At 39.5% G+C, this 25,397-nt stretch overlaps 4 protein-coding genes across 4 annotated transcripts; 3 read left to right on the top strand and 1 right to left on the bottom strand.

Annotated features, from left to right (window-relative positions):
* Positions 1-4,530: 4,530 nt before the first annotated feature.
* Positions 4,531-6,112, top strand: LOC117499700 (SUN domain-containing protein 3-like). The gene is made up of 7 exons (XM_034152276.1): positions 4,531-4,666; positions 4,792-4,857; positions 5,034-5,132; positions 5,252-5,364; positions 5,469-5,642; positions 5,738-5,827; positions 5,987-6,112. The coding sequence occupies exons 1-7, from the start codon at positions 4,531-4,533 to the stop codon at positions 6,110-6,112; spliced, it is 804 nt and encodes a 267-aa protein (XP_034008167.1).
* Positions 6,113-11,291: 5,179 nt separating this feature from the next.
* dnajc12 (DnaJ (Hsp40) homolog, subfamily C, member 12) lies at positions 11,292-14,437 on the bottom strand. Its single transcript, XM_034151819.1, has 5 exons — positions 14,076-14,437; positions 13,436-13,514; positions 13,001-13,140; positions 12,762-12,906; positions 11,292-11,739 (listed from the first exon to the last, which is right to left on the bottom strand). The coding sequence occupies exons 1-5, from the start codon at positions 14,151-14,153 to the stop codon at positions 11,657-11,659; spliced, it is 525 nt and encodes a 174-aa protein (XP_034007710.1). The 5' UTR covers positions 14,154-14,437; the 3' UTR covers positions 11,292-11,656.
* Positions 14,438-15,029: 592 nt separating this feature from the next.
* sirt1 (sirtuin 1) lies at positions 15,030-20,582 on the top strand. Its single transcript, XM_034152356.1, has 9 exons — positions 15,030-15,432; positions 15,919-16,041; positions 16,178-16,413; positions 16,529-16,681; positions 17,110-17,257; positions 17,342-17,421; positions 17,908-18,091; positions 18,181-18,708; positions 19,150-20,582. The coding sequence occupies exons 1-9, from the start codon at positions 15,030-15,032 to the stop codon at positions 19,437-19,439; spliced, it is 2,145 nt and encodes a 714-aa protein (XP_034008247.1). The 3' UTR covers positions 19,440-20,582.
* Positions 20,583-21,070: 488 nt separating this feature from the next.
* On the top strand, positions 21,071-25,185 carry cacul1 (CDK2 associated cullin domain 1). The gene is made up of 8 exons (XM_034152635.1): positions 21,071-21,575; positions 21,778-21,904; positions 22,055-22,157; positions 22,234-22,329; positions 22,444-22,546; positions 22,724-22,813; positions 23,604-23,742; positions 23,854-25,185. Exons 1-8 carry the CDS (start codon positions 21,254-21,256, stop codon positions 23,891-23,893), a joined length of 1,020 nt encoding a protein of 339 aa, XP_034008526.1. The 5' UTR covers positions 21,071-21,253; the 3' UTR covers positions 23,894-25,185.
* The last annotated feature ends 212 nt before the right edge of the window (positions 25,186-25,397 follow it).

The raw sequence follows: 25,397 nt of genomic DNA, 5'->3' as shown, positions 1-25,397 counted from the left end.
GGCAGCATAGACAGGTCTTTTCTGTGTTAGAGTTTTACTCGCTACAGGGTGTACTTTGAGAGTTTGTTACCCTGCAGACCGTTTACATGCAGAAAAACCTTCATAACACACAAGGGGACGGGTAATAACCGTAAAAGCATGACATGGGACCTTTAACAGAGGCACGAGGATCCTCAGGCAAGCCGCTTCTTTTCATGCAGAACTTATAACTTACACTAAAATGATATAACAAAAACACTTGATGTTGAGAAAAAGAAACATATTACATTAAAACAATACTTTAAAGCCTATTTAAAAGTAGCTGTATCCTTCCCCTTGTTAACTAGAGTTTCTAAACAGGGGTTAAGAAAACTTGATCCTGTATCCAACATCTCTGCGATGCTTTTATAGTTTAAATATTCTATCCATTTATCTCCTGAACACCAGTCTGTGTTAACCAGCTTCAAAAACCTTGTTAAAGGTTAAAGGAAATATACCTGTGAGTTGAAATATGTATACTAAAACCCCAAAACACTGCTGAGATTTGTGAAACAGGTCAATTCGAGAGGGGAAATAACTCTCACCTGTTTTTATTGGTCACTACTTTCAAACAAAGCACCAACCCAATACAAATTAAGATGCTGTACCATGTATTGCTATATATTGAGGATAAAAAAAGGAACTGAAGAAGTAGCGGAAAAAAGATGGGGAGAAATAAAATTGACTTCTCTTTAACACGACAAGGAAGAAGAAATGGAATCCTCTGTTACAAGATGCTGTATATAAGATGTAAACGGTATTGCTTACTATTACTTGTCCCATCAGGGGAGAGTTTAAGTGTCTTGACTGCAGGCATAACCTTTTTTTCATCACAATTTATTACAAGAATAAGAGAAGCACTTCGGAGAGCTCAGACCAGGAAAGTTTTAGCTTTATACAAATGTATTTACCACTTATTCACAGGGATGATCAATTCTGTTTCTGATGGGCAGCACATTCCTGGGTATAACTCTGTGAGAGATTTAGTGTGGCAAGATATGGAGTCAGTCCACTTTTTCAGAGTTACACATGCAAATTGGTTTGTGTTAGCACCGCTGCCAAACTCCTGTTGCACATAATGAAGTCAGAGACGAGCCGTGTCTCATTTTTATGACTCAAAGTTATACCTGCACTGACAGAAAACACTCTGCCCCAACTTGATGGGATGAGAATTGCAATTCAGCTGCACTTCTAGGTCAGGTCATGCAGAATGAATACAGTAAGGGAAATTCAGCACAGTCAATGTTTAAATATGTGATTCAGCCTTTTTTGCATTGACAAATGCATTTAGCTTGAAATCTTGACACATCTGCAAAAGGTTCTCACAACCCTGTTTTTTGTTTGCCTGTGATTAAAAGAATATTTTTGAAAGAGAAAACTGTCTTTTGATTACAATTGGAATAAAGCAAATCCACTTTAAGAAAGTTAAGGCTTTTATTTGATAAAGCAATTGTATTTATGTTATTCTTTAGAAAATAACAGGCTACACTGAAAAAGATGTGTGCTTCGCTATCTTTCTGTATTTGTCTTCGGCCCCCTTTTACTGTAGCCTTATATCACAGCATAGCACAGCAATACATTTTAAAAGCACACTTTTCTAACATAAATGGTCTTTCACTCACCATACACAATCATACATATTCAATACTCTATGTCCTCAACCTATGTACGATCTAAACACACATGCATCCCTCCACACACACATGTGAAAGCTATCCATCCCCATTACAAACATTGACACATATCCAGCACCAGTCAATGTCCTGCTCACACAGATCAATAAGCTGTGCTTCAGGCTGTGCTTACATACCACCGAGTGTCACTAGAGCAGAAAACTCCCCAACCTGCTTACATAATCTCATTTCAATTGACATGGCTAGCAACATGTACTGTATGCACATGTGTGTCCGTGTCAACTTGAAAATCAACTTCACCATTAAATCGCTTTTTTTCATGGCTATCTGTGTCAACAGGATGGTAGCTGAGAGCCCTCCCTGACAGGTGGTCTCTGTGTGGCACACAGGTGTGTTTAGACTGTAAGGTTGAGCCCATTTTGAGCAGAAATCTTTGACCTTCGTGTCGTTAATTCTTGCATGCTGCTACAGCCGACTGTATGGCTGTTGCAGTAAGTGATGTATCAATAAGGAAAAGGGGTGTGCGGGTCCAATGCCCAACAGTTACAGCTCATAGTTTAACTTCATCTATAAAACATTCATATCTGTTTTCAATTGAGCTTGAGTAGAGTCCCTAGGTATACTTTATTTATGATGCTGGCAACAGCAGTGTGCCGGCGCTGAAAAATGAATGAGACATTTGGAAAGACCTTCCTGTGAATCAGCATTTCCCCTCCTCCAGAGCCCTATAATATCTATACGGCGCTGCCCTCCTCCATTCACCGTAAAACAGGACAAGGACAGCAAATAAGCAGTTAGGCTTTTCTGTGAGTGTCTCAAACACATACAGTATAACAGCAGCATCCCCCAGTTCATCAAGGTCTCAGCAGCAGCTCTCTGTGTTGAATTTCAATGTAGTAGATCTTTTTTTGTGGCGAGATGCCTGGATGCTGGCAGGTCCTTCCCTGGTGGGCCAGTGCAGACTGATGGATATGCTGGAGGCACTTTCCCCTCAAAGGTGTTTATGCGAAACGCTGTGACTGAACAACAGGGAGAAGAACCATGTACATCCCAAGGCATAGCTTCCTGCTGTAGCCAACCAGCATATTACTGGAGGCAACTTCAGTAATGCTGACAGCTAAGCTTGTACCGTTTTACCTGAACTACTTCATAGTTGCCTGCAGGGAATTTTTTTCTCTCTCACAGGTCAGGCCAAAGGAAGTGTCTTTGCATTAATAGCTATAGTCATATTGGGCTTTCATTACTATTACTAACAGGCCAATGTGGCGGTGCTTTTTCTGACAATGGAATGGGGGGGGAAAAAATCACAATTTGGGTAAAACTGCTCACAACAGATGGGGGTAGAATTTAATTTGAAAGTCTTGACTTTGATGTGAGCAATTGTTTCTTTTCAAATGTAAATGTGTTTACATTTTTATATAATTTGATTGTGGACATGCTGTGCTGATTTTTCACATGTGGTGCTTCTTAAGATTAATGTAAAAGGAAGGGAAATGGTAAAAATAAGAAATGTGGTCACAAAAATGTTTATAAAACCTCTCACCAAATCACTCTCACTTCTTGTTAAGAGGGGTAGTGCAAGCTGTATGTGCTTATCAGCCAAAAAGATCAGAATACTTTTTTCAAGACAATTGTTCATGGTGATGTCACTAAAAACACATGATCACAAATAACCTCACACGAAAGTTAGTTTATCACATTATTAAGATGTGCAAATAAAAAGTAATGGTCTTTCTTCACACACTGTTATGTGATCATGAGTATTTTTGTATCAATGCCTTCAGACAGCCTTCTGGGTGCAACACCTCCCATTAAACACATGGGGGCAGCAGCGCTCCACTGACAGGAGTGAGCTACTACACGTGTAATTTCGTTATTAAATTCATATTCATTTATTGTTTCCATAGTTTTAAAGAATCTACTTGATTTTATTTAGTCATTCATGGTGTAGATAGTTGGTGTTTCAATGTTTTCATATGCCTTTATTTAAAGCTCTTTGAATTTGCCTTAACAAATCACGTGATTCATAATGGAATGTGTGTGCGTAAATTACACTGGCAAGCACATGCAGTCACGTGTGCGAATGACGTATAGTTCTAGTTAATTGTGACGTATTTAGAATTCGAAAACACCAAAGGTAATTCTAGGGTTCTGGAAGGAAAGTGAAGTTCCATTTCATCTTCTGAACCCTCAACAGGCAGCAGACGACAGAAAGTTATATTAATCCTAGATATATAGATAGATATTCATTTATCTCCGACTACATTTACAGCCAGACTTCTTCATCAAACAGTATTACTTTTTATTATTTTCTATCATTGGAACCTTTGAAAAAGCACATTTACAGCTAATAGTAGTTTAACAGTGGTGTTAACTTAAACCAAGGGCAACTACAATATTTGGAGAAGTTGTTTACAGTAGTAAAAGCTCTTTTGTTTGGTTTACAGTCATGTCACGGAGAAGCTCACGATTAGACTCCCAAGGATACTACAACAATGAAGGACTACCAATAATTTGCTACAAGGAACACCTGAACAGGTAAGCTAAGGTTTGTGTGTGTGTGTGTGTGTGTGTGTGTGCGTGTGTGCGTGTGTGTGTGTGTGTGTGTGTGTGTGTGTGTGTGTGTGTGTGTGTGTGTGTGTGTGTGTGTGTGCGCGTGTGTGTGTGTGTGTGTGTGCGCGCGTGTGTGTGTGTGTGTCTACAATTTTCATTATAGATCTTCAGACCTTTAACTTTTTATTTTATTTAAATTACATTCAGGGTTTTTAAGAGCAGATGTTTGAGGAGCTCTTCATGCAGTAGTAGAGCAGAGTCCACAAGCTACCTAGAAAGACACAAAACCAGCACCAGAAACATAAATAATAACATAATAACAAACATGGACAAGAACAGAAAGAGTTACAAAGACAGCAAGCAAATGAGTGACTATGACAGCAACAAAATGAGCGACTATCGCAGCATATTCAACCAAAATATGTTTGGCTTTCTCTCCTTCATACTCGTCCTGTGTTTTGGTAAGTGTAACAAACAACTCTATCAACTTTAGTTCCTCAGCTTTTTACTTTTATATTTTCTGTCTTTTGAAGAACAAATGTCTCTGACCTGTTTCTTCTATTCTTTGTGTCTCTCCATCTACCAGGATGTGCATGCAGAAAAGAGTTTCTCAGATTAAACAAAGACACAATGACCAACTTCAAGGGTCAAGGTAAGACATTAAAATCATATTTATCATTTTCATCAGCAAACAAACTAGTGACAGTGACAGCAACACAATTAGCAACAGAAACATTGACAGCTTCTTAAACACTTTCATATTCTCTATCTTTTGAAAATCGTGAAAAAAACGGTTTCTTTTATGCTTTGTTTCCCTCCATCCTTTAGTAAACACATTAAGTGAAGAGATTCTCAGATTAAACAAAGTCCTGAACTCCCTGCAACCGGTGGCGGACACTATGCCCAACTTCGCTCTGGAGAGTCAACGTAAGACATTTAAATCATATGTATCATTTTCATCTGTTAGATTGTAATATCCAAAAATATTTTTAACTTTGAGAACGATTGTATCTCACTCACTTTGTGCGTGTGTTTTTTCTGTGCAGAGGCAAGAGTTTTACTTGATCAGTCTTCACAAACGTACTCCAAACGAAGAAGCTGCGCCTATCTTTTTGGAATGTTTTGTAAACGACCTGTACACCCAAGGACAGTCCTTCAGGTAGGATCTACAAACACCAAAACAAATGGCAAATTATAGAAAGGTTTGGGATTTTTAAGCAACCTACCATCTCAACTCTATTTTTATACTCTTTCTTCACTCAGGGAGGCTCACCCCCGGCTGTAGGACGGTGCTGGCCCTTTGAAGGTGGGCGGGGGCATTTATTCATCGCCCTGTCACACCCAGTCTACATCAGCCATGTGACACTAGGTCACATTTCAAAGAACTTGTCCCCAACTGGCATCATTCCTAGCGCCCCAAAGACGTTTTCTGTCTATGTAAGTCACAAATGTATCATTGTTACATTACAGATGTTGAGTTTAAGTGGGAACAATAAGGTGTTCAACTGTGTCTCTATATTCCTCTCTTGCAGGGCATGAATACTTTAGATGACAAAGGAACCTATCTAGGAACCTTTCTGTATGATCAGGACGGGGACGCAACACAAACTTTTGAGCTACCTGTGAGTATTACACTATGCAATACACACATGTCCATTCTTCTTTTTCACACACAAGCTGAAATATTAAAGGAGTAACAGTTTTGTCATTAAATAATTTGTTTCCCATACTGTCAGTTTTTACTCAACAAGCTGTTTCTGCTCTTTTCTCACATCTCTTAGGATCATGGAAAAGTTGTCTTCAAATACGTGAAACTACAAGTTGAGAGCAACTGGGGTCACCCCGACTACACCTGTCTGTACAACTTCAGAGTTCACGGAAAGCTGGCAGAAGTTACAGTTTTCTAGACTCAATCCATCTGTGAACAATAGGGGTACGGTACCGGCGGGGGGGGAAGGAGCAGGCAGAGGAGGAGGAGGAGGAGGAGGAGGAGGAGGAGGAGGAGGAGGAGAGGAGGAACAGAGGAGGAGGAGGAGCAGAGGAGGCGCAGAGGAGGAACAGAGGAGGAGGAGAAGGAGGAGGAGGAGAGGACCAGAGGAGGAGGAGAGGAGGACCACAGGAGGAGGAGAGAGGAACACAGGAGGAGGAGGAGGAGAGGAGGAGGAGAGGTAGGAGGAGGAGAGGAGAGGAGAACCAGAGGAGGAGAGGAGGAACAGAGGAGGAGGTAGGAGAGGAGGAGGAGGAGGAACAGAGGAGGACCACAGGAGGAGGAGAGGAGGAACAGAGGAGGAGGAGGAGGACCACCTATGAGGAGGAGAGGAGGAACCAGAGGAGTAGGAGGAGGAGAGTATTAGGAGGGAGGAGTATGATGACCCATCATTAGTATTATAGTAATCAAACACATTATTAGATATATTAACACATTATTATTATATTATTATTATCATTATATTATTAACATATTATTATATTATTATTATTACCACATTATTATTATATTATTACCATATTATTATTATTACCATATTATTATTATATTATTATTATTATATTATTAACATGATGTTAAAAATACCACCAATTTATAACTCAAGAACGGATGGACGAAATAATTTTTTTTAAATTGCGATAGCATAAAATGAGCTTCGGACGCAAAACTTGGGAGACACGTCACAGCCCACGACCTTTTCGAGAATGTAAAAGAAAAACTTAATTTTTCAAAAAAACTGCTCACTAGCGCCCCCTATTGTGTGGTAGTCACATATAGTTTCTCAGAACTTCACAACATTTTTGCAAACTCCTCCTAGGGGAATGATCGGAAAAATTCCAATCCAGGACAACTTCAGCCCCTATCCAATATGATGCTAAATTGTGAAGCCAAATTTTGATAGCTCAATCGTGGAGGTCGTAAGCCAACAGCGAATACACCATTTTTGACGATTTACATGTCACAAATTAATCCAAACTACTCGCATACAGTTTTACCGATATTCACGAAACGCTGTATATACATTGCTCTTATGAATCTGGACATATTTCAAATTGCCTTCCATTAGCCCCGCCCCCCAGAAAGTCGGCAATTTTCAAAAATGTGTGTTTTTCATGCATTTTCAGCACATTTATGCAAACTCCTCCTAGGGAAATGTTCGGGAAAATTCCAATCCAGGACAAGTTAAGCGCATATCCAATGTCATGCTACATTGAGAAGGAATAGTCTTTCGCTCGAACGGGGAGCTCGTAGGCTAACGGACAATGTACAATTTTTGACCATTTATATGTCAGATAAGCTACTGAGACCTGCCTGTCTGCCTGCCACATCAACTCTCACACACACACACAAACAAACACACACACACACACACACACACACACACACACACACACACACACACACACACTCACCTACTGTTAGTCCAACAACGCCCTTTGCTGGCGGCATATTCATTACAACAGACACCTATACACTCCACAACACACACCTACTCGCTGTACAACACACACATATAAAGCATATAATAAATATCAGGGTACAGCCCTTGTATATTTTATTATGTGAAGCACTATATGGTTTCATGAAAAATATCTACTGTTTTTTATTTGTAGATATCTCCTAAAGTCTACAAATAAAGTGTGAAATGTAGGCCTGTTACATATCTTATTGAGCGATATATATTATACACACTGTTCTGCTTTCTGCACTGACCTCAGCAGCTGTTCTCACTGTAAACATCACGTCACAATGAAAGCAGTTGTATTATATTATAAAAATAGCCTAACATCCAGGGGATTAGTGAGTAAACAAACGGTAAAGGGTAGAAAGTCTGATGCACATTTGATCATCTTAAATAACTTATAATCACAACGGGAACAGTTTGCAGAGCTGTGCTTCGTTGACATAAGTCCAGCCATGCGTCACGCCTCTTTTAAACATCACTGTTGGCTGAAATCGACTCCGGAGAATACATCAGTGTACCCTCGGTTATAGCTCCTCCAGAGAGACTCCTCTCTCCTCTCTCCTCTGTCCTCTCTCCTCTAAATCAGTGTATCCTTGGTTACGGCTCCTCCAGAGAGACTCCTCGATAATCGATCCTCGACGAGCCTTTAGAGAATTTTTTTTCCTTCGAGACGGCGCGCCGACATCCGTTTCCGGGTCGCTGCCGGAGGACCTGGGAGTCTGGGACGCGAAAATTATAGAAATGACAAACGGCTCATTTCGGAGGACTCACGCGCGTCGGCTTGACGCCGGGACGACCGGCGACCCTCCCCGACAGGCGCACGGACGCGAGAGCCCGCTCATCACTGCGCGCACTTCTGTGACCGCAGTTTTAATTATTATTATTATTATTATTATATTATTAACATATATTATTATTATTATAATTATATTATTAACATATTATTATTATTATTATTATTATTATTATTATTATTATTATTATTATTATTATTATCATTATTATTATTATTATTATTATTATTATTATTATATTATTAACATATTATTCTTAAGTCTTAATTATCTTAAGTGCTTTGACAAAAAATCCATACAAAAATGTCATCTGTGGAAGCCGTAATACTGTAAAAAGTACGACCAATCATTTTAGCCGGCCCGGCTAAAATAACCATGGATGTATAATAAGAACTGGATAAAGCGTGGGAGGCGGGGCCTCATTCATTCCTATGAGAGTTGCTCATTCGCGCATGATGATAAAATGGCCCAACTTTTGAGAGAGCGAAACGTCACAGATTACCCGGCATGCCTGAGAAGTACCCGTATGTGCGCAACTTTAACCATGCCCCCCAAAATGCTCGTTCACATCAAGCACGTCAATTTGCGTACACGTAACAGCACCGCACGTTCATGACAGCATGGTAATGTTTGTTATGATAGATTTGATATTAACGAGGCGGCAGTTAGCAGCTAGCGGTTAGCTAGTAATTATGCTAATTTACACATCAATCGTTATGTACTTTTATATTACGCTGTAACAGGATCTAGTGATATCCAAGCAACAGAGCTTCATTTAGCATGAAATAATGATTGCATATATATATATATATATACACAGTGCAATAAGCTTCTTAGTGCAATAAGAAGCTACAGGGACGTTAATCTACGTCGGTAATATTAACTTTATTTAATACAACATTTATGGTACAAGATTTAATCATACAGCCCATGTAGTATAATATTTTACAAATGATGAATTACAGCAAACATGTGCAATATATCCATTATTACAGCTCCGTGGGCTGGCAGTAAGGCGATATGGGTCCGTTCTTATCGTGCATCCATGGGTAAAGATAAACGCATGTAGTGCTGAACACGTAACACGAACGTGCCGGGCGGCACATTTTACAACTTGAGGAACGAATGTTTTTAATAAGGGCTATACAAGTGTTCATACTGGGTAGTTTATTTAGTTTAAAAAAAATTATCCAACGATTTACAGACCACTCTTTCCCCATGTAAGTCAATGGGAAAAAGTGTTTCCGGGCCTGGCAACCAAAAGGAAGTGTAGTACCGCCGTTTGGCCAGCACGAATATTTTCATCAGAGTCCGGCGCACTTCCTGGGGGCTTGGCCCAGACGAGAGAAGGTACACGGGCAAGGCCAGGCAGGAAACATGTGACTTATCAGTAACTTTAGACATCGTAACACAATTTTAAACGAGATTTTATTGTAGATTATACATTTTACTGATGCCAATTATATAATATTTACCTTGTTCATTAAAAATAAAAATAAAAATATATATGTTTTTTAAAATATATTTTTTATTTTTATTTTTATTTTTATTTTTTAATATGGGAAGAGGTGGGGCGGCGCCCCTAGCGCCCCTATGGACCGGCCGCCACTGGTACTAGAGTGTAGGAATACTCTGTTACAAGTAAAAGTCCTGCATTCAAAAGGTTTCTCAAGTAAAAGTACAAAAGTATTGGCATCAAAATATACTTAAAGTATCAAAAGTAAAAGTACTATGCAGATTGCGTCTTCTCAGAATATTATGTAGCCTATTATATGTTTCAATTATAATGATTGATGCAATAAAGTGTTTATCAAAGGTGCAGCTATAGTTTTAATGACTTTGTATTCAGTGTATGTGTTACACAATCACAACATATATATTGTATTCGATGTTTTGTCAGTGGAATGAGACAACTGAAGTAAGTAGATTAAATGGAAACGTTAAAAGAAAACAGTTTGGGATTGATGCTCCTTGCTGCTCTCCTCCAGGAGGAGGCGCTGCAGGACAAACACACAGAAGTGGTTTGTGAAGGTTTCCATGTGAAGAACCAAATAAATGTAGAGAGATGAAGCTGCTGTAACATGTAAACACATTGTTGTTGAGTGTGTGTGTTGTCCCAGGTGTGTGTTCAGAGTGTATAAAGACATGGGTCCCGCTGTATTGCTCAGGCTTTACTACAGCGTCTATTCACAGGCGCGATCCCACTACTGAGCGGCACTGGGGCTTTGACCTGCTCCGTGTCCGACCTGGGCCGGTGCCCCCCTCCATAGACGACCTGGTGGTCCCGGGCTCCCCCAGGAGCACCATATCGATACCGAACTTAGTGCGGACATCTGTTTGGCAATATAAAATATGTTACATTATCATATATTCAACTAAACCAAACATCATGTAAAATGTCTTTTAATAAGTATCTTTGATACTTTCGGACATTTTTATAGTTATTCTTATCGCCTACTTTATCGCAGTGCTTTCGTTGCCATTGCCGGTACGGCTGTGTAACACATTAAAAGGCTCAGCTGGAGCTATTGTAACCTTCAAATACAGATAAGCTAAGTAAGGTCAGAAAAAACCACAAGTTAACCTTCATCGAAATGCAGTTCAATCTTAATTTTTCAAAAAATAAATCCTAACCGTTTTTATCCATAAAGTATTTTTTCTCATTTATATCTTGTTATTCATATTTGAATAATATGACTTAAGATAAGAGTTACTTTTGAAGTATGGTTGACCTTCATACTTCAAACATTACAGCTTTGGCTCAATTATAAGAGTTAGGTTTGATAAAAGCAACACAGCTGGTCTTGAAGACATTAAATAACGCACATAAGCAAAAATAATATACTGCTTTACCTTAATGTTTCCAACATAATGAGTTCGACAGCAGCACAATGAAACACACAGCATTAATTGTACACCAATACCATTTATGATCAAGTCCATTGTATGATAGCGAACATAATTAACAAAGGAGCAAACGTTTAACATAAAACATGATTCACATACTCTCATGTGCTTATATGTCTTTGACAAAGTATTTTCACGAGATACATTTAAAGCTCACAATATCCAGTTTATAATATGTTTATTGAGTTACAATGGACCATATTCACAACAATTCACAGTTAGCAGGTTCCTAACTGAATTAGGACAACAAGAGACAAAACACAAACATTTTAACCGAAAGACACAGTTGGTTCATTTATATTTCATAGTTTCTAAACTTCTGCAGCAGACTAGATGGGGAGTCAGTGGCCCAACGGAAACGCCGATGGCAGTAATCACCTGAGCAAGGAATAGAAAAGTCAGTCAGTTTTACATAGTTTAATACAGTCAGAGCAATACACACTCTTGGGTGATACATTACAATTAATGGAGTATAGGAACAGTTGAGATACCCAGGCGAGTAAACTCTGCACTCTGGAATGATGCTAAAAAACTGGATAACATGAATGTAAAGTCAAACTGTTTAAGAATTACTAGACTATTTGATATTACTATCCCTCCTTATTTAAAGGTATTACCTACAGTGGATGACAGTCATCCTAATTTGGAGGAAACAGACAGGAGTACCAGTAAGAAACCTAAGCAATAAACTGGTGTGGATAGGGGCATCAGGAACAAAATAAATGTTGCCAGCTAAACAAATAAATATCAGTTTAGGTGTATGCTATATTTAGAATATTTCCATCTCTTTACTTGCAGTCAGGCAGCCCTTTCAGACGGGGATCTAAAGTAGTTATTTAAGCTATTCAAAAGCCACCAAACTCCATTCATTTAAATGTAAGTTGCAGGTCTACCCCTAACTTGTTCAGATACTTTGTTTGTTTTTTTGCGGGAATTTAGTGGTCACACAACTGTAGATGCAGTAGTAGACTCCTGTATTGTGTGGTAAAATGGCTGTTTTTGAAAATGGAATCTGGTGGCTCTTAAAAAATCATAGATAATTGCTTTAGTTTGTGTCTGTTTTGCTGTTTCACAGTAAGGTAAAGAGGTGAACATATTCTACATATATTGTACAGTTAAACTAATGCTGATTTTAGGTGGGCCTGCCCTGAACATTGCTTAGCTTCCGTGCTGGTACTCCTGTCTGTTTCTCCAAAGTGGGGGCGTGCTGACAGCCATCTCTATAATACACTGACTCTTGTTAAGTACCTCAACCCCAATCCCTTTGAGCATTATGTGACTACTAAACTAAAAATGCTAAATGCAATGTTGCAAACTATAATTGTTTTTGCCCTGCCGATACATTAAAAGAGATAGGGTTTCGATACGTTTCATTGGAGAACATTTCACAATTCACTCACTTGCGGATGACCTGGCTTCATAAGGAGGGATCCTCTGTTCTTCTGGCTCAGTCTGAAGGTCCTCTGCTTGGGAAGCGACAGGGATTTCTGCATTTGAGGCCTCCAACATTGGTTCCTTCTTACCTCTCACAGCCCAGTGCATTGACTGCAAACACATAACCCAAATGTGTTGGCTTTCAAAGTTAAACAGATAACACAATACTTTTTTACTCCTCTACAAGAGTCAAGACATTACATACAGTTTTCACAGAGTCATTCAGGGCCTGCCAGTCATGAAATGGAATAGCAACTCCACTTCTTCTCCAAAGGTCATAGTTTTTTCTTTTGGCTTCATTGCATAAAACCTCTTTGGCTTCCTGGAGCTTTTGAAAATCAGCCACTGTCCAAAAGAAAGAAAACAACAGGTTATGAGATGGAACATTATGCGAACCCAATTAGTTATGTTTGCATGCAGATGAAAGAAGCCCTACATTAACATATGTTGCTTTGAAGTCAGAAAGAAGCATTAAAAGGCAGGTTTGTAAGGTATGTTGTAAGAAATGTAATCAAAATAAAAGTTGTGTTAATCTTGGCTTTGCTTATGGCTTATATAATGATAAAAGTGTGTATGCATATACCTTTCTTTTTTTATTTGTCACCATTTGAAAATGTCTAACAGTGATTCACATGTGTACCTGCTGTTGGACTGTCTAGGTGTTTGTCTGGGTGACATGCCAAGGCTCGGATCTTGTACTCATTGAGAATCTGTTCAGTCTGCAAGGGAAAATGTTGAATAAAAAACATGAACATCTAAATATTTGAAATTGGGGAATAAGTCTATTATTTTATTTTCCAGCGACAGTAAGCCCAGAGTAAAAACACATGAATATACACGCATTATTTTTCCCTTTTCATTTATTTTGATACATTAAAAAAATATCGATAATTTAATGTAACTCGATATTGTCATTGCAGTTACTCTACTGATAACGCTGTTGTAAGCATCACGTTCGCATGGTAAAGAATACATTAAGAACTATAAATACAGTGACACAGCGTACTCAGACCCTGATGACGCACGAACAGATCCTGTGACATCTTTTGCTGAAGCATCAACAGGTCTGTGTTGAATCAGACTAACCTCTGGTGCATACATCATTCATGAATCCAAAATATCAACAGTTTACAAGTTACTTATCATTTGCGGATTACCATCATTCTACGGTACCTTTCACTTCTGAACATTTGAACCAGTAGGTTTTGGTTTGTTGATTCAAACATCATAATTTCACCCAGCAAATAGACTGGTCCTTAAAGCCCCTGTCTAGAATTTACCGAAGACAATTCATCGCATCCTAATAACCCGTAGTAATCCTCCAAGTCCTCTGGTTTGCTGTTCAGAATAGCCTCCATAAAAATGTAATAAGAAATGTGAAGATTTTTGTTGTTGTCACGGAGAAGCTCTGCTCTCTTCGATCACAGATGTTCGGTTCAAGGACTGCTGGTGGGCTCCCCCTCGCTGCTGCTGTGGGTCACACACTGAGTATATTCTTAAAGTTCAACTTGCTATTACTTTTCAGCTAACTTTGGATAATTAACCAATAAACTGCCAGATGGTTAAAATTGTCAATGAAGATCTATCCTGAGTTGTGTGGAAAAGTGTCCCTTTACCACATGACGTATGCTGCATTCAAGTGTCTAAACGTAAGCTCCTCACTCAGCTAGAAATTTCGAATGACGAATAAAAAGGCATGTTTTGTTCAGTATGCAGACACTGTCTTCAGTAGGCCTATATGGCACAAATTATATGTTACTGTGTGAAAAACTTTGTGGATGTTTTGGATGATTGTGCTATCATACCACATGGTATACATATGAGTCAAAATGAAAATGGTAAATTTGCAAGATGCATGTAGCCAAGGTGAGGTTGTGATTACAAAATACACATGTGATACAATAGTATAATAATATATTAATAGTAGTAGTATTCACTTATCCAAATAGTAGTATTAGTAGGCTATCCGAAAAATTGTATTAGTAGGCTATCCACATATTTGTGTCCAATTAGCCAAGTATTACTATTAGAATCCGAATATCAGTTTTCAGTTATCCGAATAGTAGTATTACTATCCTAATATCAGTTTCCAATTATTACAAGGACGTTTTAAATCAATTACGCATTTTCCCTCTGCCTTTTTTCATACAGTGTGTGAAGGCAGCAACATTTTGTTATGGTTTTACGTCATCGACGTAAAAAGGGGAAGTTCCAGCCGTGATTACTGGTGGAGAATGAGTCACGTGCGCTATGCAAATGAGCCAGCTGTCGGAGAGGAAGGATCTGCTCAGCGGCTCTGCGGGCTGAAGATGGCGGACGAAGAGACTCGTCTCGGAGCGGCCTTTTCGGGCGCCTCAGATATGGAAGAACCTGCCGCTAAAAGGTCGAAAATCAGTCCAGTAATTTACCATGGAGTTAATGGTGATAAAGCAGATCAATTATCATGCGTCTCCGGGGCCACCGAGAGCTGGGAGGCGGCGATGGATTGTGCTCAGCCCGCGGAGAAGGAAGCGAAGCCGGTGATGGCGGTAGAGCAGGCCCCAGCAGAGCCAGGCGGAGACAACAATGGCCTGGGACTCAAACCAGCAGTGAAATTAGACGACAGCGCTGTACTGGGGACAACTGAGGAGGATGCTGGTATGTAAAGAGACGGACATTTAACAACGTTTTATGTTTTTACGCGACTCAAAGTTGCCAGAGCTTGTTTTACCAACTTAACGGGTGGGTTTGAAACAAATGATAAGTTAGCGTTATTCCCGTCTGAAGTTAGTTAACTTAGCTAGCTTACTTGGTAAAGGTGTGTGGGCGTTGACAGCTTTGTACTATGAACTTACTTCTCAAAACGATACGTTTCACTTTTCTTTGTCAAAACTGAAAGAGGAAACTGTCTGTGGCACGCATTGTTGGTATTTCACGTATTCACTTATTCCTTCACTGTACTTGACTATGATAGCCACTTAGCATTTGTTAGCCGGTTTAACTTATATATTTTCTATTGACGTTCACTTAGGTTCCCACACTTACGTTGTTGCCATGGGTAATGGTTGTAAATGATCATAGCGGTTATTAGAGATAGACGCCACTTATCTCTAGTTTTAATTTTACAAGCTTCTCCATTCTCAGTTTTCCTCGGACATGACGACCTCCCCTCTAACGGTCTGGCTGTCACACCGGACCACAACAACGAAGACGATGACAGATCGTCACACGCAAGCTCCAGCGACTGGGCACCGCGACCGCAAATAGGTAACTAGTTAGGTGAATTTAGGGACAATCTTTGCCTTTGAACTATCATCTAACATTTTGATTTAGTTGTACAAATAGTAAGTCGTTCAAACTACTTTCATACCTCTCATACTGAGATGTTGTATTTCCCGGCCAGGTTCCTACGCGTTCATCCAGCAACACATCAGAGAGACAGATCCGAGGACCATTTTGAGAGATTTGCTGCCTGAGACTGAACTCCCAGCAGATTTAGACGACATGACATTGTGGCAGATCATCATCAACATCTCAGAACCTCCGAAAAGAAAAAAACGAAAGGATATTAACACCTTAGAAGATGTGGTCAGGCTACTCCATGAAAGTAAAAGGATCCTTGTGCTGACTGGTGCAGGGGTATGTATTTACAGTATTATAATACAGATGTTCTGTTTGAACTACCTGCTGGACTGAATACATAGTGCCAATGTTCATGATATTAAGTCAGTATGCATGTATGGTTTTCTTGCAGGTGTCGGTGTCATGTGGAATACCAGACTTTCGCTCCAGAGATGGTATTTATGCACGGCTTGCTGTAGATTTCCCTGATCTTCCAGACCCTCAAGCTATGTTTGACATTGAATACTTCAGAAGGGACCCAAGACCCTTTTTCAAGTTTGCTAAGGTTTGTGTATTGCCCCCACCTGCTTTTGTGCAAATCTAAATTGAAATTAGAATGATGTAATAATATAATAAAATGTGTTTAAAAGTATGCATTAGTATTGTGTACAAATTAATCATCACGTACATGTTTGCAAGGTGCTACAGAGAGTCTTGTGTTTACATTGTGTTTTAAAATAGGATTCAGAATATTTGAAATACTTTCTAAAACTTTTTATTTAGACAACTTTTTGAGGCCTCATTAAACCCATCACTTATATTCATCGGGGGGGAACTTGTCTTTTTTTGCTACTTTTGCTGCTTTTGTATTCACTTAACCTTAAAAGTACCAGTTTTCCACCAAGACTAAGATCAACCAAACCTAATTGATAACAAACATTTAAGGATATAGCGAGCTTTGATCTCATAATGCATTTCCCTTTTTTTTTTCAGGAGATCTACCCCGGTCAGTTTCAGCCGTCGCCTTGTCACAAATTCATATCTATGATGGATAAGCAGAAGAAGCTGCTGCGCAACTACACCCAAAACATTGATACATTAGAACAAGTGGCTGGAGTTCAGAGGATTATCCAGTGTCACGGTAAGTCTGAACTAATAAACAGATCTTGTTTATATTGATATAGTTTGTCATGTTGAAAGTCACTAATAATCTTTTTTTTCTCAGGGTCGTTTGCAACTGCTTCCTGTCTCGTCTGTAAACACAAAGTGGATTGTGAAGCTGTAAGGGAAGACATCTTTAACCAGGTATTTATTTATGAGGAACTGATCTGATACCACATGTAAACAATGCAACAACATTTCATGGTTATTGCATGAAAATACTCTGCAGGCATCTTCCATGTGGAATCTTGCAGGGCTCGAAGAAGTGGATCTGAGTACAGTTCCTTTGTATCAAATCTTGTTTGCTATACGCTTGATGTCGACACTGGTTCTAAAATGAGATAAAATAAATAAATGTATTTTCACTGCAGATTCAACAGGTTAAACAAATAACCAAATGTATTGCTCCATTGCTTGGAAGTCCATCCCTGCAGTAAAAATTGGTTATTTAGATTCAACACAAGTAACTTGATGCTAGCAAAGTTGCCAAGATTAATGGTGGAAACATTTATTAGTCCACTTCTCATGGTCAAATGCAGAAATGTTATGCTCATAAAGAAATGCATTTATTTATTTGTTTTAAAATGTGTATTTTGTTTTGAATGCTATTAACATACATTCATCCTGCAGGTTGTCCCTCGTTGTCCACGTTGTCCAGATATTCCCCTGGCAATCATGAAACCTGACATCGTCTTCTTTGGAGAGAATCTTCCAGAAATGTTTCACAGAGCCATGAAGCAGGATAAAGACGAGGTGGACCTCTTGATTGTCATCGGCTCCTCGCTTAAAGTCCGACCAGTTGCCCTTATCCCAAGTATGTCTTGATCTGATGAAAGTTTTCAATTGTGCCTTCAATAAAACCAAACATACAATAAGTAACTGTTTTTTCTTTGTCCCATCCAGACTCCATTCCTCATGAAGTGCCTCAGGTCCTGATCAACAGGGAGCAGCTTCCTCACCTCAACTTTGACGTGGAGCTGCTCGGAGACTGCGACGTCATCGTCAACGAGCTCTGTCACCGGTTGGGTGGAGATTTTGAGCAGCTCTGCTTCAACACTTTAAGACTGACGGAGACCACAGATAAACCCCCGCGGCTACCGGAACAGCCACCAAGTGAGGCCTTGCCTGCTTCCAGCGACGCAGCTCAGGAGGAACAGAAGCAGCACAGTACAGACTCAGTAACTAAGCCTTCAGAGGAGACACACAGTCCGAATGTCACAGATACTGCCGGTAATAATGTCACACCTCCAGAGCCTTGTCCAAATGCCCAGTGTCCCAGTGAGGAGACGGCTGAGCCTTCAGAGTTACCGGCAGAAGACGTGCCAAAAGAAGAGGCCGCTGAAGTAAAGAGCCACACCTCCAACCTGGAATTCCGAAGACGATGCTGGATGAGTCGGATCAACAGAAGTCCGATCAGCAAACGCCTTGAGAGTAAGCTAAAGACTACAGCAGAGATTAGACTGCTTACTATAATAAGTATATTTTTTCATGTATTAGAAATTGAGACGTACATGTATTTATACATAGGTTTAAATACAACCTAATAATCACAATTATTGCCAATTAGGTTTACACATCCCAAGTTTCTAGCTCTACTTTGTTGTGGTACATACATAAACACAGAAGGAGGAATTAAGTTGTAAAATAAGATAAGTTATAGAATAGAAATAATAAATAGAAAGACAAAAATAAAGTTTACTTTGGGGAAGAAAATTGATATATGTGCTGTATATTAGAATTTAAAATGGGAATGCGACTGTTATCAAAACAGTTTTATCCCTGAACATGCGGTTAATACTTATATTAACATGTTAAAATCTTCTCCAGATGTTTATTTCCTCACTTTAAATTGTTCTTGTTATTTCCTTACAGCCGGTCAGTACCTGTTTCAAACACCAAATCACTATATCTTCCACGGGGCGGAGGTTCACTCTGAATCTGAAGACGAGACATCGAGCTCCTGCGGGAGCGACAGCGATGAGTCTGACTGCAGCGCAGACGGGGGGGAAGAAGACAGCGAGCTGGAGGACGCAGACACACTAGCAGCGGATGGAGAGACACGCCTTGGAGACACAATACAACTCACTTTATCCAACGAGGCCGCGTCGGGCGCGCAGACAGACAATACTCCTGAAAAGACTCAGAGCACCGCACACCTTTAAATGTAAAGTCGACAAAGCACTAATTGTCTTTTCGTATATTTTTTGAATCATCAACCTTACTATTATTTTTCATGAAGTTGAAATTGTGTGACAACTTTGTGAATATGCAGCAACTTCTCTTTATTTTGTATTGCTATTTGGCCACATGCATTGTCTGAAACCTCATACTGTATACTACTTACTAAATAGAATGCAGTAGTTATTTTTTTTCTTATTGAAGATTTCTTCCCATTAATCTCATTTGGTATACACATTTTGAGTAATTCTTCTTCTTCTGAGAGATCCACTGTAGACACTAGATTAAGCTTTAATTCCTAAAATGCAGTTATTACAAGCAAAGACTTCCTTTGTCTTACTCCATAGAGGTAACTCAACTGTGGTCTAATGATGTGTTTTCAGAGTTGGTTATGTTACCTTTGGGAAACATGTAAATATGTAAGCCCACTGCCTGCTAAATAGTGGGTTTCACTATGAGTTTCAGACACATACATAAATCTTCAAATGGTTTACTTGCCAATAACGCATTGTCTAACTTGCAATATAAAAGTCAAGCGCTGCCTTTTCATGAGGGTAAATGCTTGGAAGAAAAAAAAGAACAATACTCTTTCATTTCAGACCAAAGAACACTTAGCACCACAGTTATGTTGTCATAAGCTTTGTATGTTAAACCTGTCATTTGAATCTTGGAGAAAAAAATATATAACTATTGAAAAGGTGTTCCTTCCGACATGTGGCAGCTACTTTTTACGGTCAAGCCTCTTATTTTTGTACTCTGATGTGACACATACTCATCAAAGAGTAGATGATAGTTTATATCTGTACAAAGTTATACTAAGTTGTATTATTAAGCCTTAGGAATATATTCAATGAGTTCACATTGAAAATGGCACTTTTGTTCCTTTCTTACATAAGCGGTTTTGTTGCCCATGTCTTTTTTCATAAGATATCAAGTTATAATTCAGAGGGGTCTGCTGCCTGTAAAGATAAAGTGTTGGTACGGAGAAATGTAAGCCAATGTGTTAATGCTCTACACCGACATATTTCACATGCCATTTACAAGGTAGCCTTTTGTTTATGGAAATATGTTTTTTACATCCTTATAGTTATCTTGTCTTGGTTCTCAGTAAAATTGAATGAAAAACACTACCATCTCTTTTCTGTTATTTCATACACACCAGCCATGTGTTCACATCAATATCTTCAATGTGGTGGTGCAGGCATAAATAATGCACCACCTAGCGCCTTTAAACCCCACACTGACAGTTTACTTCACTGTACGGGGCTTTGAAAGAGCATGCATATGGAGTGAGAGACACATACGGGGCACAACGACTACGTTTAATTTGAACAACTAGTATTCTGAAATAGGTGTATTTTATACAGCAATACAATACATATGTAGGGATTTAACGGCGTTACAAACCATTGTGGAATGCCGCTACCGCTAAGCGTTCCTAGTTTGCGCATGCGTCGTAAGGTATCAACCTAACATGTGGCTATAATATCAAGCTAGTCAATCTGTTGACATGTGTATCATTCATATTAAGTCTTTAAAACGCTGTACACGACCCAGTTGAATACCGTCAACATAAATAAAGCATATAAACCTTCTTTATTCTGCTCAGTCTTTGGAACTACATTTCCCTGTTTCTCTCAGCTGTCCGATATTACGACGTGTCGTAAAATTCAGCTAACAGCAAAACCGAGATGGACACCACCAAAGACCCCTGACAGTTTTTAGTGTTTATCTAAGTGTTATCAAAACATCTTAATGTAGCGAAGGCAGGCTTCAGCACGCAGGACTGGTCTTGGACATGGAGGATATGGAAGATGACAGCTTAGACACAAAAGACGACCATAACCACAACTGTTGTGCGAGCAGCAGTAGCAAAGTCCGCACGTATCTGAGGAGCCAGCTGTCGGGTGTAGCGACGGTTCTGCAGCCAGCCTGCCCATTGGTGCCGGGTGGAGAACCGGGGACGCGACGAGGGAAACTGTGGTCCGGCAGCACCGGGGGGTCAAAGTTCATGGACTCGGATTCAGGCAGTGAGAGCAGCGAAGTCAGCGAGACCGACTGCACGGCTCCGCCAGCCGCTGTTGAGGGAAAATTCACCCTGGAGTCTACTTCCAAGTTCCGTAAGTTCACATTCAGCAGCACCGTGTCAACAGGGCCTGGTATCCCGCAGTCCCCGAGCAGCTCCATGCAGTGTACTAACATGTGTTGACTGATGCCTTTGGCTTACAGTTGGTTTGTTAGCCTTGATTGTTTTGACCAGTAGGCTATTGTGTTTTTGACATAAGTAATGTTCAATCTTACTACTACTCCATTTTCACTCAGTTTTGAATGCAATGGCTGTAGAAGACTACCGGAAAAACCACTGGCCAAACCTGGAGAAGGCAATTGACCGTCTGCTGATCCAGAATCCCACAGACCACATCTCTGTTTCCTATGCACAGATATACAGGTACGATTATAATGGTAAACTCACTTTAGCTAGGCCTCATTTCCCTGTAAACAGTGATTTTTGATGCCTCCATGTGCACCACTACTTAATTTAGTTCACCTGCAATCCTGGGTTTCTGAGTTTTTGCCTTTTTTGTCTTTCTTGCCCTAGTTACGTCTACAAGTGTGTTTGTCAGCAGCACTCTGAGCTCCTCTACAATGATCTGATAATAAAATTAACCAATCATCTGCAACAGGTTTCCACCCATCTACAAGTAAGCAGATACAAATAGAAGGAAATGATCATACAGAAATGGTAACATTTGCTAACACTTTTATTGTTGTTTTCAGGCGAGCCCACCCGAAGACTTCATTGAGAACTTTAATGTTGCGCTGACGCAATACACAGCTTCTCTTCAGTGTATAGTTCCTGTTTTTATGTACTTGGTAGGCATCTTTTTAGTTCAGTGTATTTGTAGTAGATTGTTGTGCACCCAACTATATCCTGGTGCTACGGTGTCACTTTTCTTCTCAACAGTTTTTCATGTTACATGTTTTCAGAACAAGTTCTACATCGAATCAAAGCTGAACAGAGACCTAAGGGAGGATCTGATGAAGCTGTTTGCTGATTGCGTAGCAGAAATACATCTGAGCACACTGATGCGTGAGTGCATTGCTTCATTCAAAGCCCTTATAACTGTCATGATATTTTAAAATGGTTATTTTGCTTGTTATTTTGAACTCAACTTTCCATTAACACTTGGTAAATCAATGGCATATGTTTGTCTCAAGTCATTGTGCTGTTGTCTTATCTTTTACCATGTATTATTTTCTTGTTCAGCTCTTCTCATCAAAGCTCATTCCATGCCGTTTCAAGTGCAGCCATCTACCATGGCTAGTGTGGTTAAAGGCCTCTACAGCCTCCGACCAGGTAAGCTGTGTTTATATGTGAATATCTCCTCCAGGTTTCAAACGATGCGTTCTGTTTGTGTGACTGCGTGTGTGTCAACAGCATACGCCTAAAATCTTGTCTTTGTTTGTGAATGTATGCTCAAGGACCTATCATGGTTGCAGTGATTCACAATTTAAACTAACTATTTTACTGTTGCTGACTCCTCCCTCACTCTTATCAAGCTATAGGCTGTACGCAGAGGTGGGAGAAGTACTCAGATTGTGTATTTAAGTAAAAATACCAGAATGTAGGAATACTCTGTTACAAGTAAAAGTCCTGCATTCAAAAGGTTTCTGCAAGTAAATGTACAAAAGTATTGGCATCAAAATATACTTAAAGTACCAAAAGTAAAAGTACTAATTGTGCAGATTGGTCCATTTCAGAATAATATATGATATGCTTTATAATGATTGATCATTAAAGTGTTCTCAAAGCTGGTAAAGGTGCAGCTAGTTTGAATGACTTTGTATACTGCAGGGTAGCTTGTGAATTTACTCCAGGTGGAACTAAAGTCTGATTTAAGAGTTTATTATATTTCACATCATTCATCCAAGTCTCTAAAGTAACTAAAGGTACAAAATAAATGTAGCAGAGTAAAAGTACACAATTTACCTCTCATTTGAAGTGGAGTAGAAGTACAAAGTGGCATAAAATGGAAAGACTCAATTAAAGTACAAGTATCTCTTTTTTATCTCTTTTTTTTTATACGTGTTAGGAGAATAAAAAAGCTGCACAACACATCTATCTTACCTTTGGTTTCCTTTTTCAGACTGGGCCAAGTTAGCACCGGCTCTCTTCTCCGGGTTTATCCCGCAGATCAACCCTCCCGCTGTGGAGTCTCTGCTTCCTGACTACGCTGCTCATGACCAGAAGTTACAGATGGATCTCTCCATGAATGGATTTCCGAGGTGTGTTTTCTGAGGCATCACTTCTAGAAAGTCAAAGTCTGAACATTGACACATTTTTGGGGAGGTCTTCTTTTTACTTGAATACTGATGTAATGTGTTTTTGTTTTCCAGAGGTGACCAGTCTCGCAAGCGTGCCAGCGAAGACTCCTGATAGCAGAGCCGGAGTCCCTGCGGAACTATTACTGTGCCTCCTACGTCTTTATCACAAGTTGGCTCACTGCACTAGGTACAATGTGTCAGTTTCATCTCTCTCGACTCAAGGTCACAAAACACTGTGAACAACAACAAGGAGAACATGAGGGGCTGTTGGGCAGAAGCTTAATCTGACTGCACTAAAACAAGCACACAGACTTCCATTAAGGTGCTTCCCCTCTGTGATTATGATGCATCCTGCTTCAGTATTCGTAGGATGCCGCTGTGTGAGTCTCTTCATGTTCTCCTCATTTGAAGAGTGCCTTCATGGGGCCTTCTGATCGGATAACCCCCTCGAGGGATAGGCCGGTGATGGGTATTTCATTCCTAACCTTTAACATGGAAGAGTCTTTTTGATAGACTGGGCTAATCAAGACTTTCCATTGCTGCTAATAATACTGTCCATGTGATAAACTACAACTCCCTCAGATTCACACACTGTGTCTGTAACCTAGTGGCTTCACTCAAAACAAATGAGTGTTTAAAACAAAAAGAGAACTAAGTCATTGACCTCAACTCAACTGAATCTCTTCCTCATGTTGCCTTTACTGTGTTGGTAAACCGGATTGTATTTTCCCGTTACGCCAAAGAGGATTTGCAGTTTTATTTTCCTTTTGTATAAATATGCATTGGATTCAAGCTGGCATTGTTAATGTTGTATACTGTCTGAGTCACTGAGCCATTTCATGTTTTTATACTAGCAGGTTTTCAGTTTTGGTTGACTTGTTTGTCAAACTCTAACTTTAAACGTACTGTTTTAGCATTGCATGCAGGAAGGGCAGGGACTGCCATGTAGGACATTACACTGTTTGCCACAAAGCTTAAACATCCACAGATTAGCCTTCTTTAATTTCTAGACAATTTACCCAAATCATCCCGATACTGTAAATAAATCCAACCTGATGCATGAGTTTTACGGAATGAATGATATGCAGATACTGTTTGGTTCGTGTCAGCCGTGCTTGTAAGACATGTAGAGCCTGTTCATGATGTAAATAGTTGTTGGTGTTTGCATAGTGGTCAGTGTACCCTAGCTTTTTGTCACAGATGCATTTTTGTTAAATGATTCACTTGAAGTATTTGATACAAGGTCTTACACTGTTTTAAGTGTACATAGATGCTCAGGCTTGCTTTTCCTTTCCCGCGGTGGGTCTTGGTTATGGTTCTCATTGTCTTTCAAATAAACATATTTCATTAATTGTTGGACAAAGAGGGGATTTTGTTTTTGTACTTTTCAAGATTTAAAATCTGGGTATTGACAGACGGTTTTCTTGTTAATAAACATATATACTGATAACTGATACCAATCGGATAACATTGTTTAATGAACAAGCTCTATTCTTCACTATGAGGAAGTGACATGAATTGTTTGACTTAATGCAACATCAGGCTTGACTTAAACATTGCTTTCCTAACTTAAAAAAATTTGAACAAATAAATACACGTTTATACATTTACAGATT

Source organism: Trematomus bernacchii, unplaced genomic scaffold, assembly GCF_902827165.1.
Source record: "Trematomus bernacchii unplaced genomic scaffold, fTreBer1.1, whole genome shotgun sequence".
NCBI classification, from domain to species: domain Eukaryota; kingdom Metazoa; phylum Chordata; class Actinopteri; order Perciformes; family Nototheniidae; genus Trematomus; species Trematomus bernacchii.
Note: the sequence above shows the minus strand (reverse complement) of the source record. Positions and strands in the feature narration are given on the sequence as shown.